The sequence below is a fragment of the Aquarana catesbeiana genome, linkage group LG03 (genome assembly GCF_042186555.1).
Source record: "Aquarana catesbeiana isolate 2022-GZ linkage group LG03, ASM4218655v1, whole genome shotgun sequence".
NCBI classification, from domain to species: domain Eukaryota; kingdom Metazoa; phylum Chordata; class Amphibia; order Anura; family Ranidae; genus Aquarana; species Aquarana catesbeiana.
The window spans coordinates 674,079,482-674,093,655 of NC_133326.1; the positions used below are offsets into that span (position 1 = coordinate 674,079,482).

The 14,174-nt window shown below is 52.0% G+C and overlaps 1 protein-coding gene across 2 annotated transcripts in view; it reads right to left on the bottom strand.

The window, feature by feature from the left end:
- Positions 1-14,174, bottom strand: part of LOC141133486 (NXPE family member 3-like) — a 240,759-nt gene that overhangs the window by 60,299 nt on the left and 166,286 nt on the right. For both annotated transcript variants that reach the window (XM_073622882.1, XM_073622881.1), the window contains exon 3: positions 9,427-9,647. In XM_073622882.1, the coding sequence (XP_073478983.1) occupies positions 9,427-9,647 (221 nt within the window). The remainder of the gene's footprint in view (positions 1-9,426; positions 9,648-14,174) is intronic.

Genomic DNA, 14,174 nt, shown 5'->3' on the forward strand with positions numbered 1-14,174 from the left:
CCCCTCTGTCCACCCCACTGTCCCCCTGTCCACCCCTCTGTCCATCCCACTGTCCCCCTGTCCACCCCCCTGTCCACCCCACTGTCCCCCTGTCCACCCCACTGTCCCCCCCTCTGTCCCCCTGTCCCCCCCTCTGTCCCCCTGTCCACCCCTCTGTCCCCCTGTCCACCCCTCTGTCCATCCCACTGTCCCCCTGTCCATCCCACTGTCCCCCTGTCCACCCCACTGTCCCACTGTCCACTCCACTGTCCCCCTGTCCACCCCTCTGTCCCCCCCTCTGTCCCCCTGTCCCCCCCTCTGTCCCCCTGTCCACCCCCAATGTCCCCCTGTCCCCCCCTCTGTCCATCCCTCTGCCCCCTTGTCCATCCCTCTGTCCCCCCTCTGTCCCCCTGTCCATCCCTCTGTCCCCCTGTCCACCCCTCTGTCCCCTGGTCCACCCCACTGTCCCCCTGTTCACCCCACTGTCCCCCCCCTCTGTCCCCCCCTCTGTCCCCCTGTCCACCCCACTGTCCCCCCCCCTGTCCCCCTGTCCACCTCTCTGTCCATCCCTCTGTCCCCCTGTCCATCCCTCTGTCCCCCTGTCCACCCCCCTGTCCACCCCTCTGTCCATCCCACAGTCCCTCTGTCCCCCTGTCCATCCCACAGTCCCTCTGTCTCCCTGTCCATCCCTCTGTCCCCCTGTCCATCCCACTGTCCCCCTGTCCACCCCTCTGTCGATCCCACTGTCCCCCTGTCCACCCCACTGTCCCCCCCTCTGTCCCCCTGTCCACCCCTCTGTCCCCCTGTCCACCCCTCTGTCCATCCCACTGTCCCCCTGTCCACCCCTCTGTCCCCCTGTCCACCCCTCTGTCCCCCTGTCCACCCCTCTGTCCATCCCACTGTCCCCCTGTCCACCCCTCTGTCCCCCTGTCCACCCCTCTGTCCCCCTGTCCACCCCTCTGTCCATCCCACTGTCTCCCTGTCCACCCCCCTGTCCACCCCACTGTCCCCCCCTTGTCCCCCTGTCCCCCCCTCTGTCCCCCTGTCCACCCCTCTGTCCATCCCACTGTCCCCCTGTCCATCCCACTGTCCATCCTACTGTCCCCCTGTCCACCCCTCTGTCCCCCTGTCCACCCCACTGTCCCCCTGTCCACCCCACTGTCCCCCTGTCCCCCCCTCTGTCCCCCGTCCACCCCTCTGTCCATCCCACTGTCCCCCTGTCCATCCCACTGTCCCCTTGTCCACCCACTGTCCCCCTGTCCACCCCTCTGTCCATCCCACTGTCCCCCTGTCCACCCCACTGTCCCCTTGTCCACCCCACTGTCCCCCCCTCTGTCCCCCTGTCCCCCCTCTGTCCCCCAGTCCACCCCTCTGTCCCCCTGTCCACCCCTCTGTCCACCCCACTGTCCCCCTGTCCACCCCACTGTCCCCCCTCTGTCCCCCTGTCCACCCCACTGTCCCCCTGTCCACCCCACTGTCCATCCCACTGTCCCCCTGTCCACCCCCCTATCCACCCCACTGTCCCCCTGTCCACCCCACTGTCCCCCCCTCTGTCCCCCTGTCCCCGCCTCTGTCCCCCAGTCCACCCCTCTGTCCCCCTGTCCACCCCTCTGTCCATCCCACTGTCCCCCTGTCCACCCCACTGTCCCCCTGTCCACCCCACTGTCCCCCTGTCCACCCCTCTGTCCATCCCACTGTCCCCCTGTCCACCCCACTGTCCCCCTGTCCACCCCTCTGTCCATCCCACTGTCCCCCTGTCCACCCCACTGTCCCCCCCTCTGTCCCCCTGTCCCCCCCTCTGTCCCCCTGTCCACCCCTCTGTCCATCCCTCTGTCCCCCTGTCCATCCCACTGTCCCCCTGTCCACCCCTCTGTCCCCCTGTCCACCCCACTGTCCACCCCACTGTCCCCCTGTCCCCCCCTCTGTCCCCCTGTCCACCCCTCTGTCCATCCCACTGTCCCCCTGTCCATCCCACTGTCCCCCTGTCCACCCCTCTGTCCATCCCACTGTCCCCCTGTCCACCCCCCTGTCCACCCCACTGTCCCCCTGTCCACCCCACTGTCCCCCCCTCTGTCCCACAGTCCTCCCCTCTGTCCCCCTGTCCACCCCTCTGTTCATCCCACTGTCCCCCTGTCCATCCCACTGTCCACCCCACTGTCCCACTGTCCACTCCACTGTCCCCCTGTCCACCCCTCTGTCCCCCTGCCCCCCCCCCTCTGTCCCCCTGTCCACCCCACTGTCCCCCTGTCCCCCCCTCTGTCCATCCCGCTGTCCCCCTGTCCATCCCTCTGTCCATCCCTCTGTCCCCCTGTCCACCCCTCTGTCCCCCTGTCCACCCCACTGTCCCCCCCTCTGTCCCCCTGTCCCCCTCTCTGTCCCCCTGTCCACCCCACTGTCCCCCTCTCTGTCCCCCTCTCTGTCCCCCTGTCCACCCCACTGTCCCCCTCTCTGTCCCCCCCTCTGTCCCCCTGTCCACCCCTCTGTCCATCCCTCTGTCCCCCTGTCCATCCCTCTGTCCCCCTTTCCACCCCCCTGTCCACCCCTCTGTCCATCCCACAGTCCCTCTGTCCCCCTGTCCATCCCACAGTCCCTCTGTCTCCCTGTCCATCCCTCTGTCCCCCTGTCCAACCCACAGTCCCCCTGTCCATCCCTCTCTCCATCCATCTGTCCCCCTGTCCAACCCACAGTCCCCCTGTCCATCCCTCTCTCCATCCATCTGTCCCCCTGTCCATCGCACAGTCCCCCTGTCCATCCCTCTGTCCATCCCTCTGTCCCCCTGTCCATCTCACAGTCCCCCTGTCCATCCCCCTGTCCATCCCACAGTCCCCCTGTCCATCCCTCTGTCCCCCTGTCCATCCCTCTGTCCCCCTGTCCATCCCACAGCCCCCCTGTCCATCCCACAGTCCCTCTGTCCATCCCAGAGTCCCCCTGTCCATCCCAGAGTCCCCCTGTCCATCCCTCTGTCCATCTCACAGTCCCCCTCTCCATCCCTCTGTCCCCCTGTCCATCCCTCTGTCCCCCTCTCCATCCCACAGTCCCCCATCTCCATCCCACAGTCCCCCTCTCCATCCCACTGTCCATCCCACTGTCCCCCTCTCCATCTCACTGCCCCCTGTCCATCCCACAGTCCCCCTCTCCATCCTACTTTCCCCCTGTCCATTCCACTGTCCATCCCACTGTCCCCCTCTCCATCCCACTGTCCCCCCTCTCCATCCCACTGTCCCCCCTCTCCATCCCACTGTTCACCTGTGCATCCCACTGTCCTTCTGACCACTCTGCAGTCCCCCCTCCACCCCACTGCCTCCCCCTGTGCATCCCGCTAGTGTGGGGTTCTTTGGGGTGCTGTGGTTAGGGTGATCCACTTTGGGGTGCCTTAGATATGATGGACTGATTTGGAGTGTTGAGATAGAATGAGCCACAAGCTGGTCTAGGTAGGAGGAGGGCGGGACTTTTATCACAGTGCGTCCAAACTATAGTCCGGCCCTCTAACAGTCTGACCGATAGTGAACTGGCCCCCTGTTTAAAAAGTTTGAGGACCCCTGGTCTAAGGGATGTCCCTCACATTGGAAACATTCTACAAGGCAGGAAGTGAAGGGACTGACAGCTGTTTCCTACTGTTCCTACTATCCAAAATGCAAAAAAAGTTTGAGCTTTAGATAAGTGGTGACACCCACTTAAATTAAGGGGGTCGTGTAAATCTCAGGAGTGGATAGACAGAACCATTGACAGGTAATATCATCTATGTGTAGGCAGGTGCCTACAGAAGGGTTAATGTTTGTTTCTACGCTGATTCATGCTCTGCAGTTATCTGGGTTAAGCCTGCTGTCTTTCCTGTGAAATTGTAACAAAGTTGATGTATGGTGGATCTGAAGAATATATTGGCTATCACATGCAGTGTTTCTCAAAAAACAGCCTGGGGGTCCCCTGACTGTTCTTTGACAAATGGCTGGTTGCTAAGCAGCGGGCCAGGAAGCCAGCCGCTGCGTCCTTAACAACCGATGCCCCATCAGCTGTCAGTGGCTCCGCCGCTTCCCTGCTAACAGCCGATATATAAAAAAAGCTGTCAGTTAAAAAGTATGGGAAAAAAACAGCGTCCATACTAGGCCATTTGGGTCTTTTATGGATTTTAAGGGGAACCCCACAACAAAATGTTAAAAAGAAAAACGGCCTGCAAAACCCATACCAGACCCTTATCTGAGCTTGCAGCCTGGCAGGTCAGGGAAGGGGGGAACAAGTGAGCTCACCCCCTCCTGAACCATACCAGACCACATGCCCTCAACATGGGGGATGGGAGCTTTTGTGCTTTGCCCCCCCACCCCAAAGCGCCTTGTCCCCATGTTGATTGGGACAAGGGCATCTTGCCGACAACCCTGATTGGTGGCCAACCCCCAGATCCCACCCCCCCTATGTGAATGAGTAGGGGTACATAGTACTCCTAACCAGTCACCAAAAAAAAAAATGAATCGTCAAAAACGACGCCCGCACTCCACTGGAACCCGAAAAACAAACGAACAAAAGAAGGGGTCCACTCCCAAGGACGGCTGGCCGCTGAATTCCTCCTTCGCCGTTTGACAGTTCTTATATAGGTAAGGGTGAGGCCACCTGGTGATGTCACCTGGTGGCACCGCCCCTCGTGACGTCACAGACTTGTGCGCACCTAGTTTTTTTTTGTTTGTCTTTCAAGTGCCGGCGGTGCATGGGCGTCGTGATTGATGATGGATTTACATCAGGGGACACTTTATTTATTTATTTTTTTAATAAAGGATTTGTCAAAAAGTGTCACTCATTCATATGGGGGGGCTGGGATCTGGAGGCCTCCCACCCTTGTCCCCTTCAACATGTAGCAAGGGGCTTTGGGGTAGGAGGGGCAGAGCTCTCCCAGCCCCAAAGCACCCACCGCCCCATGTTGAGGGCATGTGGCCTGGTATGGTTGGGGGGGTGCTCGCTCGTCCCCCCCTTTCCTGACCTGTCAGGCTGCATGCTCGGATAAGGGGCTTGTAAGGACTTTGTGGGGGACCCCACGCTGTTTTTTTTTTTTTTTTTACAAAATCCATACCAGACCTGAAGGTCCTGGTATGGACTGGGGGGGGGGGGGGGGTAGGGGGGGGGCTAGACTGTTTTTTTCTTATACTTTTTTGTTGGCTTTTTTTTACTATCAGCTGTTAGCGGGGAAGCCACTGACAGCTGATGAGTCATCTGTTGTTAAGGACGCGGAGGCCGGCTTCCCGGCTCGCTTTTTAGCAACCAGCATTGTCAAAAAGCAACCTAGGGGTCCCCGACCCCCAGGCTGTTTTTTGAAAAAACCCAACCAATGCAGTAAATTACCACATTAAATAATGCGGTAATTACCACTAAATAGAACAAATACCGCATTCAGAATTTAACAGTAAATTTTTAGTTTCACAATTGATTTACCACATGCGGTATTTTACCGCATTTTTCTGTCTGTTATTTAACTCTTAGTGAATTGACCCCAAAGGACTCTCTGCTGTTATTCAGGTATGATTACCCTATGGGCACTAGAGCACCTTGTACAGGAACTCATGTGAGAAGCTACCTGATAAGAACTGTTGCTGTGTGTTGTCCTTCTTCAGTAAAATTATCGTTAACTGTTTAATGCCTGGTCTGAAGTTTATCTAATAAGTGGTTTATTGCATGGCATATCTAAAGAAAAGGACTTGTAACAAGGGTACTATAGGTTAGAGTAGATACAGTGCACGTTAGTCCAGCATGTAGTTTGCTGTCTAATGTAAGCTATATTGCCATTGCTAGAGAAAACTGTATATGTATAGTTTAATGCAGCTAGCCAGCCAGGGAATGGGTGATTGGCATAGGGTGATGGTTACTCTGGTAGTTTAGGGGTGTCACTTACCTGATCAGAGGCTGAAGTGAGGGCTTCCCTTGCAGCTAAGTGCAGAGCATCCCGAAGATAGTAAAAGGGAGTGCTATGCCCAGAGAAGCAGTGGTCGCCAGCTGCGACAGACTGAGGTGATGAGGAGATGTCCGCTGGTTGGTGGCTGATGAGCAGGATGTACTACTGGGCAGGAGTCCCTCGGGAGTACCAAGTGAGACTTGGCAGAAAGGAGAGCCAGGAGCAAAGTCAGGAGCCAGGCCAGGGGTCATACACGAAAGGTCAGCCAGGAGTAAGCAGCAAGCAGAGTCGGGAGTCAGCTGGGGTGATACACTAGAAATTGGAGTGGAAGAGCAAGCCAGAGGTCATACACAGATCAGCAGGCAGGAGCGGAGTCACTGGAACAAGCCAGGGGTCACAGCCAAGAATGGAGACAAGACAGGTCAAAGGCAAGCCAGGTCAGTAACAGGAAATCCAAAAATATCAAGAACAGGAACACAGGAGCACATGGGGGGGGCTGAAGATCATCCAGCAACTAATGGCTCATACTGCTGGCCTTAAATAGGCCACTGGGAGCCAGAACCTGTCACGCATGGAGTGCGCTTTGGCACACACGCGTGTGCACTAGCACATGGATCTTCAGAGCAGTTCATGCCCATGCACGCATGTGCTTTCGCATTGGTGAATTGCTATGTGCCAGTCTTCCATTTTGCTGGGCATTTGCAAGTGTGCCAATCCTTCCAAGAACAGTTCTCTGACAAGGGGTGTTGTGCTGGTCCCCAGGAGAGAGAATCGAACCCGGTGAAGACCAGAGTGAAGGACCTGTGCTGAGGTGCAGAGACCAGAAACAAACCACTGAGAATCAGAGAGCTGAGAGACTGAGCCTTTGTGGACTGGATCATGTTTCTGGGGACCACAGACCACCAAGCATTCAGGACAAGATTTGCTTTGTGCCAGGAATGGTGAGTGGAATCTACTGTACTATCTCATCACTGTCAGCAGTTTAATGCCAGCAGAGACTGCCCATTATTTAGCAGCCCAGCAGTCATTCACTGCATTCAGTTTTAAAGATACAGTAACAAGGTGCCCCCACTGTACAGATCGAGCCCCAACATTAGCCATCTAAGATTACAAATTAGGCACCAAGTAGTATACAAACTCCTTTCAGGGGTACCCCGTTCAGGAACACCTACGTATACCCACATCCAGGGGGTCCTACTTTTCATTGCCATTTATATCATTTCACTGTTTATGCTGTTTACTTTATCAATGCTGTGTATACCAGGTTAATTTGGTTTAGTTTTATTGTGGACTACGTTAATTCTACTATTCATGTTACTTAGTTAAATACATTTAAATAAATTCATTTACCTGTTTATTGCTTTTTATGCATTGCAAGTATCTGCCTTGGCAACAATTTATTCATGTTATCTACCGTCAAGTAGGCTTGTGGTCTAATTCCCGTGTGTTAATAAAGTGTGGTGGTATACCAATACTAAGTTACAAATAGGTGTGTCAGAAGGGACAGAGCAGTTTACAGAGTCATGGAAGAACACAGAACCCGTCATTCAAAGTGGCACCTGTGGGGGTAAGTGCTACATGTATATGTTTTATATAGGAAAAAAATCTTTCTTTCTTTGAAAATGCCTGTTTCCCACAGTTAATAGAAACTGGTTAATTCATATGGGGAATGATGTGCTGATCAATTCACCTTAGAGGTATTTTGGACCTTTTGGAGTTTTGAGAATCCTGTATACAGACAGGTTTCTTTGTTACTTTGTTACGTAAATGTCTGTAAGCCGTTGTCTACATTAAAGCGGGGGTCCACCTATCTATCGTTTTTTTTTTTTAGTTCATTCACAAACTTTTCTTCTCAGCATTACATACTCACATATTGTGTGTAATATGTCCGCCTGTGTCAGATTTCGTCGGAAAGAATAACTTATATTAATTACTGCAGGCAGTTTCCATCTTCATTGTGGGCATTTGAAGCCCACAAGCATTTATTTCCTGGATGTGGTGAATGCTGTGCTCCCAGCTCGTTCCCGCACATGCTCAGTGGCATCCTGGGAAGCCTGAGACTAGCTCCCAGGAGTCTGGGAGAGGCTAGAAACACGCCTACTCCCACGGGAGGAGAACCAGGAAGTGCAAAGAAGAATAGAAAAATAAAAGGTAATTACGGCGATTTAAATTTTTTTAAACGGCATGTCAGCATCTAGGCAAGGAAAAGAATACATACAGATATTGTTCAAAATTTGGGTGGAACCCCACTTTAAGGTGGTTTGAGAATTATGGATGCAGAGTACAGGGCCCTAATACGTTTAATTTCTTTTCTTTTTTTTTTTCATTTTAATTTGGAATTATAATGTATTTTAATGAATAATAATAAAATAATAATCTTATGTTTGCGTGTAATATGTATGTAAACACTGTTAGGGTCCTTACACACAGGCTATCAGTTTTTCAGGCAGACCTGATCGGATAGTCTATGCATTCCTATGGACCAGTGGGTGTAAACGAACTTGTCCTATAAAAAAAAAAATGGCAGAGGACTGTGTCTTCTTCCATTTGGGCGGACCGGATCGAGAGCAGCTGGGTGTAAACAGACAACGGAATCCATTTACTTCTGCCTGCCCATAGAGCAGAGTGTGGTCTATCCATATCTGCTCTGCATTACTAACCATCAAACGTTTTTTAGAGTATCTGGACAGGGACTTGTCATCTGCCCGCTCTGCTCTGATCAGCAGGAGGTCTGTGAGCAGATACCCTGTTGATTGGAACGTAAACTGCCCATCTAACCTCACAGCATAGGTTCAAAGTCTGTAAACATTTCTTGAGTTAAGTTCTGCCTGACATCTGTTAAACAGGCAGGAAATTGGGAGCTTTTTTCTCACGTCCTGTTTTGAATGACACTTATCAAATGTAGAAGAAGCAGGAGGAGACTTTTCTGTAACTTCCTATTCAGTCCTACACCCATCACCTAGACAGGAATTGATGAGAAATCTCCCAAATAAAGACATAGGCAGCAATAAAATAATTAAAAAATGTTCCTTAACCTTTGACACTTTATCCAAAACTAACAAACTAACTTTTTTTGTTTTGGATAGAGTGGAGAGAAATTAGAACCCGTTGGGTTTTTGTTGCTGTCTGTGTCCCTGCTAAGGAGATTTAGCCACTCTATTTGTCCTGGTGACTGTTATCACTGAAAGTGATAGAAAATGGCAAATTTTGGGTGGTCACAGAAAACGAATAAACTAGTCCTAAACTAGTTCTAAACTAGAACACTAGTTCTGGTGACAACCAAGGATTCCCTCACTGTGGAGGGATTACCTCTTGCTCCTTGTTTTGGCTATGGGACAGGAAGTGAAGAGAAATCTCCTCAATGGAACACAGACGGCAAAGAAAAAATCTGGTTATAACCTCCCTTACTCTATCCAAAATTAAAAATTAAAAGTTTTGCCTTTAGCTACTTCATAAGGTGTTCATAAATATACAGGACATGTCGAAGTTGCAGAAATATTAAGAATGTAGTAGGTTCTAAGAAATTGGTTAATAACTTATTCTAATTTTGCAAGTTCATAAATCACTATTCTTACCCACTCAGGAGTAGGTCCTCCATTTTGTTTGTTACCTTTCGGTATCCTCCCATAGAGTGATGGACCCAGGAGTCACACGGCAGCCGCCGAGGTTTTACACACTCCCAAGTGTCTCCACTAAGGGGGTCCTTATATCTGCATACATCATTTCTTGTAATCTTGAGGTTACATTCCACCACCTCACTACTACCATTGAAATGAAAAAAGCCACGGAAAAAGACCTGCCAGACATAGAAATCATACTCATAATAATGCCATCCTTTTTTTTTTTTACAGATTTTCATAGAAGAGTTTATACTGCTAAGTTAATAAACAGAAAGACCTGGTTCACACAGATGCTTAGGTCAGCTTAGGGTCAGACAGGGACATGTAGGTGTCTCACCAAGGACAACGCACAATATCATTGAGAAGAGGTATCGTTCCAATATCATTGAGAAGAGGTATCGTTCCTCAATCAATGATAAAATCATAGAACTGAAAGACTTGGTTATGGGAACAGATGCCAAGATGCATAAATCAGGGGTTTTGAAAAAAGCAATTGATTACATAAATACCTTCAGCAAGTGAACCAGAAACTTCGTCAGGAAAACATGGCCCATAAGCTGGCTAATTAAAAGAACAAATATTTGAAAGGGATTGATTTGAGCAGCTTGGTTGACACTAGCATGGAAAATGAAGATGGACGACTTCAACCAAAACATTTTAATCAGGCGTTGAGACATTTTCTTGTAGACCCCACTAAACCCTTGTAGTCCTCCAGCCAGTGGTCTACATTCCAGACTAAACTAATAGTACATGAGGCAGCACAGACAAGCAAGTTCCTGTCCCAGGTGCCCACTGCACATCCCAATCCGATCCCACCAGTTACACTTACAGATTCCTCAGCACAGCTTTGTCATGAGGCCTAATCAGGAGTATACATTACTTATACTTAGACCCTATACACACTGTTAGATTATCTTCAGATTTTTATTTTCAGATTTACCAAAACCGTGTAGTGCAAGGGCCTGTCTGATTGCATACAAATAGAGAGTCCAGGAGCCATACAGAAGAGCATAGGTGCAGGGATGGCATGACAGTGCTGGCACAGTTGCCGTTTTAAGGTAGTTTCCCCTTTTAGAAAAGGGGAGGGGGAGTTAGCCTTGTGGAGGAAAAAGTAAGAGAGAGGGGAAGTGACGTCAGTCACAGAACGGTGGAGGAAGAGATTACACAGCACCTTCACTGCTCTGCATCTCCTTCTCACATACAGCTAATGGCAGCGATGGAGGGATTTCTCCAGCAGTTGAGAGCGGCGGTAGCCGCTCAGGGCGAGGTTCGGCTGCATAAACAGCTAGCGGTGATAGCGGCAGACGGCGGAACGGACCCCAGTGGGGGGGGGGGGCGGCGACACCACATGCACGGCGGTCCCAGCCGCCAGAGAGATTCAGCCCAGAAGCAGGCCCCAGTGGATTTCAGAAGAAGCGACAGCCAGCAGGAGGGGACGATCATCGGCCCTCTGGATCGCAGGGGAGCTGGATGGGAGAGGTGAGGGGAACCCGGCGCAGAGGCAATGTCCGTGGGGGAAGAGAGCCCAGCATAACCCACGGCTCTTCCCCCCCTGCACGTCGTAGATGTACGGAGAGGTCTGAGGGGGCTGCGGGAGTGGAGCGGAGTGGACAAGGGACACAGGAACGAGGCAGCATGCAGGGTGAGACGGCAAGGTCAACAGGGTCGGCCAGCAACGCCAGACAGTCCAGGAGGTGTAGCGGGAGGAGTGCTGGGTCAGGGGCGAGTGCAGGAGACAGCCAGCGGGTCAGCGCACGTCAAAGTCGCAGACGCAGAAGTCCGTCACGAGAGGCACTGAGCGGGTCTGGCGGGACAGCGGTGAGAGAAGGTCGAGCACAACACCGCAGACCCACAACACCCAGGTCTAACACCTCTGGGGTATCAAAGGCTGTCGTCAGCAATGAGATCGACAGGGATAGATTGGAGGGGGAGCTGTCCGAATCAGAAGTGTGGATCGTGTAAGCCCGGTGTCGGTGGTTCCAGGAGTGGTGGCTGATGGGCCCAGTCCTGGGCAGCCTGGTGAGTGTGACTCTTCCTTATCTATTTCCACCTTATTGCACAATTTATTGGGACAAGATAGGCAGAGCGGGCAGGTGGGTCATAGGGGGACACCCGGGGTGGTGAGTTCAGGGGCCAACCCAGCACCGCCCCCAGAGGCCCCCCAGTCTGGGAATGGGGGGTTCAGGGAACTACTTTCAGGCCTAAAAGAGTTAATACAACGGGTGGAGGCTGGGAATACAGCTGGTCCGAAGCGTGCTTGGGCGCTGGCCCAGAACAATCCGCCAGCAGTGGACCCCATGAGTGCCACGGGCACGTCGCCCGTTGCCATTGCGGGTGCGACTAGGGCTGTAGGCGAGTCTTCTAGCCCAGCAACTAGCGTGGGTGATAAATGGGTGGAGTCGGTTAGGTTGGCGGATTCCGCAAAGAGCGAAGTGTACGTATGCTTTGAGGGTCCCTTGGGGGCTCATCTTAAAGCAGAAGTCAGAGAAAAAATTTGGAAAGGGGAATACGAGGAGATATTCACGTTATTGCCGTTGGAAAAGTTCAATCTGGAGGGATAGCCTGGCTACGGTATGATGAGCAATTCAGACAACGGATGGCTGTACGACCGACACTACACTGGGATCATAAGGATATTAGTCTCTGGATGAAGCTGATGACCGTGGTGCGGGCCCCGAATCAGTTTTTTCAGGCAGGGGTCGGAGGTTCAGCAGCCCCAGGACAACCGACCGAAAAGAAATGGGGGTTCTGCTGGCAGTTCAACGAGGGTACATGCAAATACAGGGTTAACTGTCGATTCAAGCATTCGTGTTCCAGCTGCGGGGGATCACATGCGCTGTCCAAGTGCTTTAAAAAAGGAAAGAGCCGTGCCGGAGATCCTGCACACAAGAGGGAGGATGCCGGTGCTGGTGGAAAGGATGCTACCTTTCCTCAGTAGATACCCCAACCGGGAGGTGGCAAACATCTTGCAGGCAGGTTTTACCAATGGTTTTAGAATACCTTGTTCATTGGCGATTGTTCCACCGGAGGCTAAGAATTTACGGTCAGCACTGCTGCACCCAGCAGTGGTCTCCGAAAAGTTGGGGAAGGAGGTTATGCTGGGGCGCATGGTGGGCCCCTTTCCAGAGGTGCCAATCTCAGGTTTGGTGGTCTCTCCGCTGGGAGTAGTCCCCAAAAAAGAGCCTAACAAGTTTATACTTATCCACCACCTTTCATTTCCAAAAGGAGGGTCGGTTAACGATGCTATTGGAGTGTGCAGTAACGTACACCTCTTTTGATGCGGCGGTTTCCTGGGTGAGGAGATATGGTCAGGGGTCTTTGAAGGCCAAGTCAGATATTGAGGCGGCTTTCTGGTTGCTGCCGGTGCATCCGGACAGTTTTCGGCTGCTCGGTTGTACATGGAATGGGGCATATTATGTTGACCGTTGCTTGCCGATGGGATGCTCGATATCATGTGCCCTATTCGAAACGTTCAGCTCATTCTTTGAATGGGCAGTTTGGGATGTGTCAGGTATCAATTCAGTCATTCATTATTTGGATGATTTTTTATGTGTAGGCCCGGTGGGGTCCAATATCTGTGCAATCCTGTTAGGGACGTTACAACACCTGGCGGATCGATTTGGAGTGCCACTAGCTTCGGTTAAGACGGAAGGACCAACGGCGTTGATTACATTTTTGGGAATTGAAATTGACTCGATCAGAATGGAGTGCCACTTGCCGAGGGACAAATTGGAGAAGTTGAAGGAGGAGGTGCGTGGAACCATTGGTGTACGGAAATTACAGTTGCGCCAATTAGAATCCCAATTACAATCCCTGCTGGGCAAGCTTAATTTTGCCTGTCGCATAATTCCGATGGGTAGGATTTTTTGTCACCGGCTGGCGGCAGCCACTGCGGGTTTACGGGCTCCTACACATTTTGTGAGTCTCAGTAGAGAACACAGAGAGGATCTGAGGGTGTGGCAGCAGTTCCTAGAGGCATTCAATGGGCGTGCTCTTTGGATGTCAGGCCCCATCAGTAATTATGACCTGGATTTGTTTACAGATGCGGCAGGTTCTACAGGATTTGGGGCTTTCTGTAAAGGACAGTGGTGTGCAGCCAGATGGCCGTTAGCATGGCAGGAGGCCGGGTTCTTGCAGAACCTGGTGCTGTTGGAATTGTTTCCAATCGTTGTGGCCATGGAAATTTGGGGTGAAGCCTTTTGCAACTTGAAGGTCCGTTTTAATTGCGACAATCTGGCTGTGGTGGAAGTGGTGAATCGGCTGACAGCAGCATCTGTGCTGGTAGTCAGGCTTTTGAGACATTTGGTCCTCCGCTGCTTGCAAGTAAATGCATTCATATATGCTGTGCATTTACCGGGAATTGACAACTCTGTGGCTGATGCTTTGTCTCGTTTTCAGTGGGACAGGTTCCTGAAGTTGGCGCTGGAGGCGGAACAACACGGGTTTGCCTGTCCCGACTGGATGTGGAATATTGCCATGGGACCGCAGCAAAGTGGATCAAGCAATCAGTGAGTACGGCTACGTGGAATCCCTACTCAAAGGTATGGAGGGACTGGTTTGCTTGTTTGAATGAGCTAGGGATACCCTCAGGGGGGCCGGAAATAGCTCAGGCTGTACTCTTTTTTTCTGACCCAAGGTTTGGAAAGGGGAATCTCGGCAGCTGCCATCGATTGTGAATTGGCAGGTTTGGCCTTTCTTTTTAA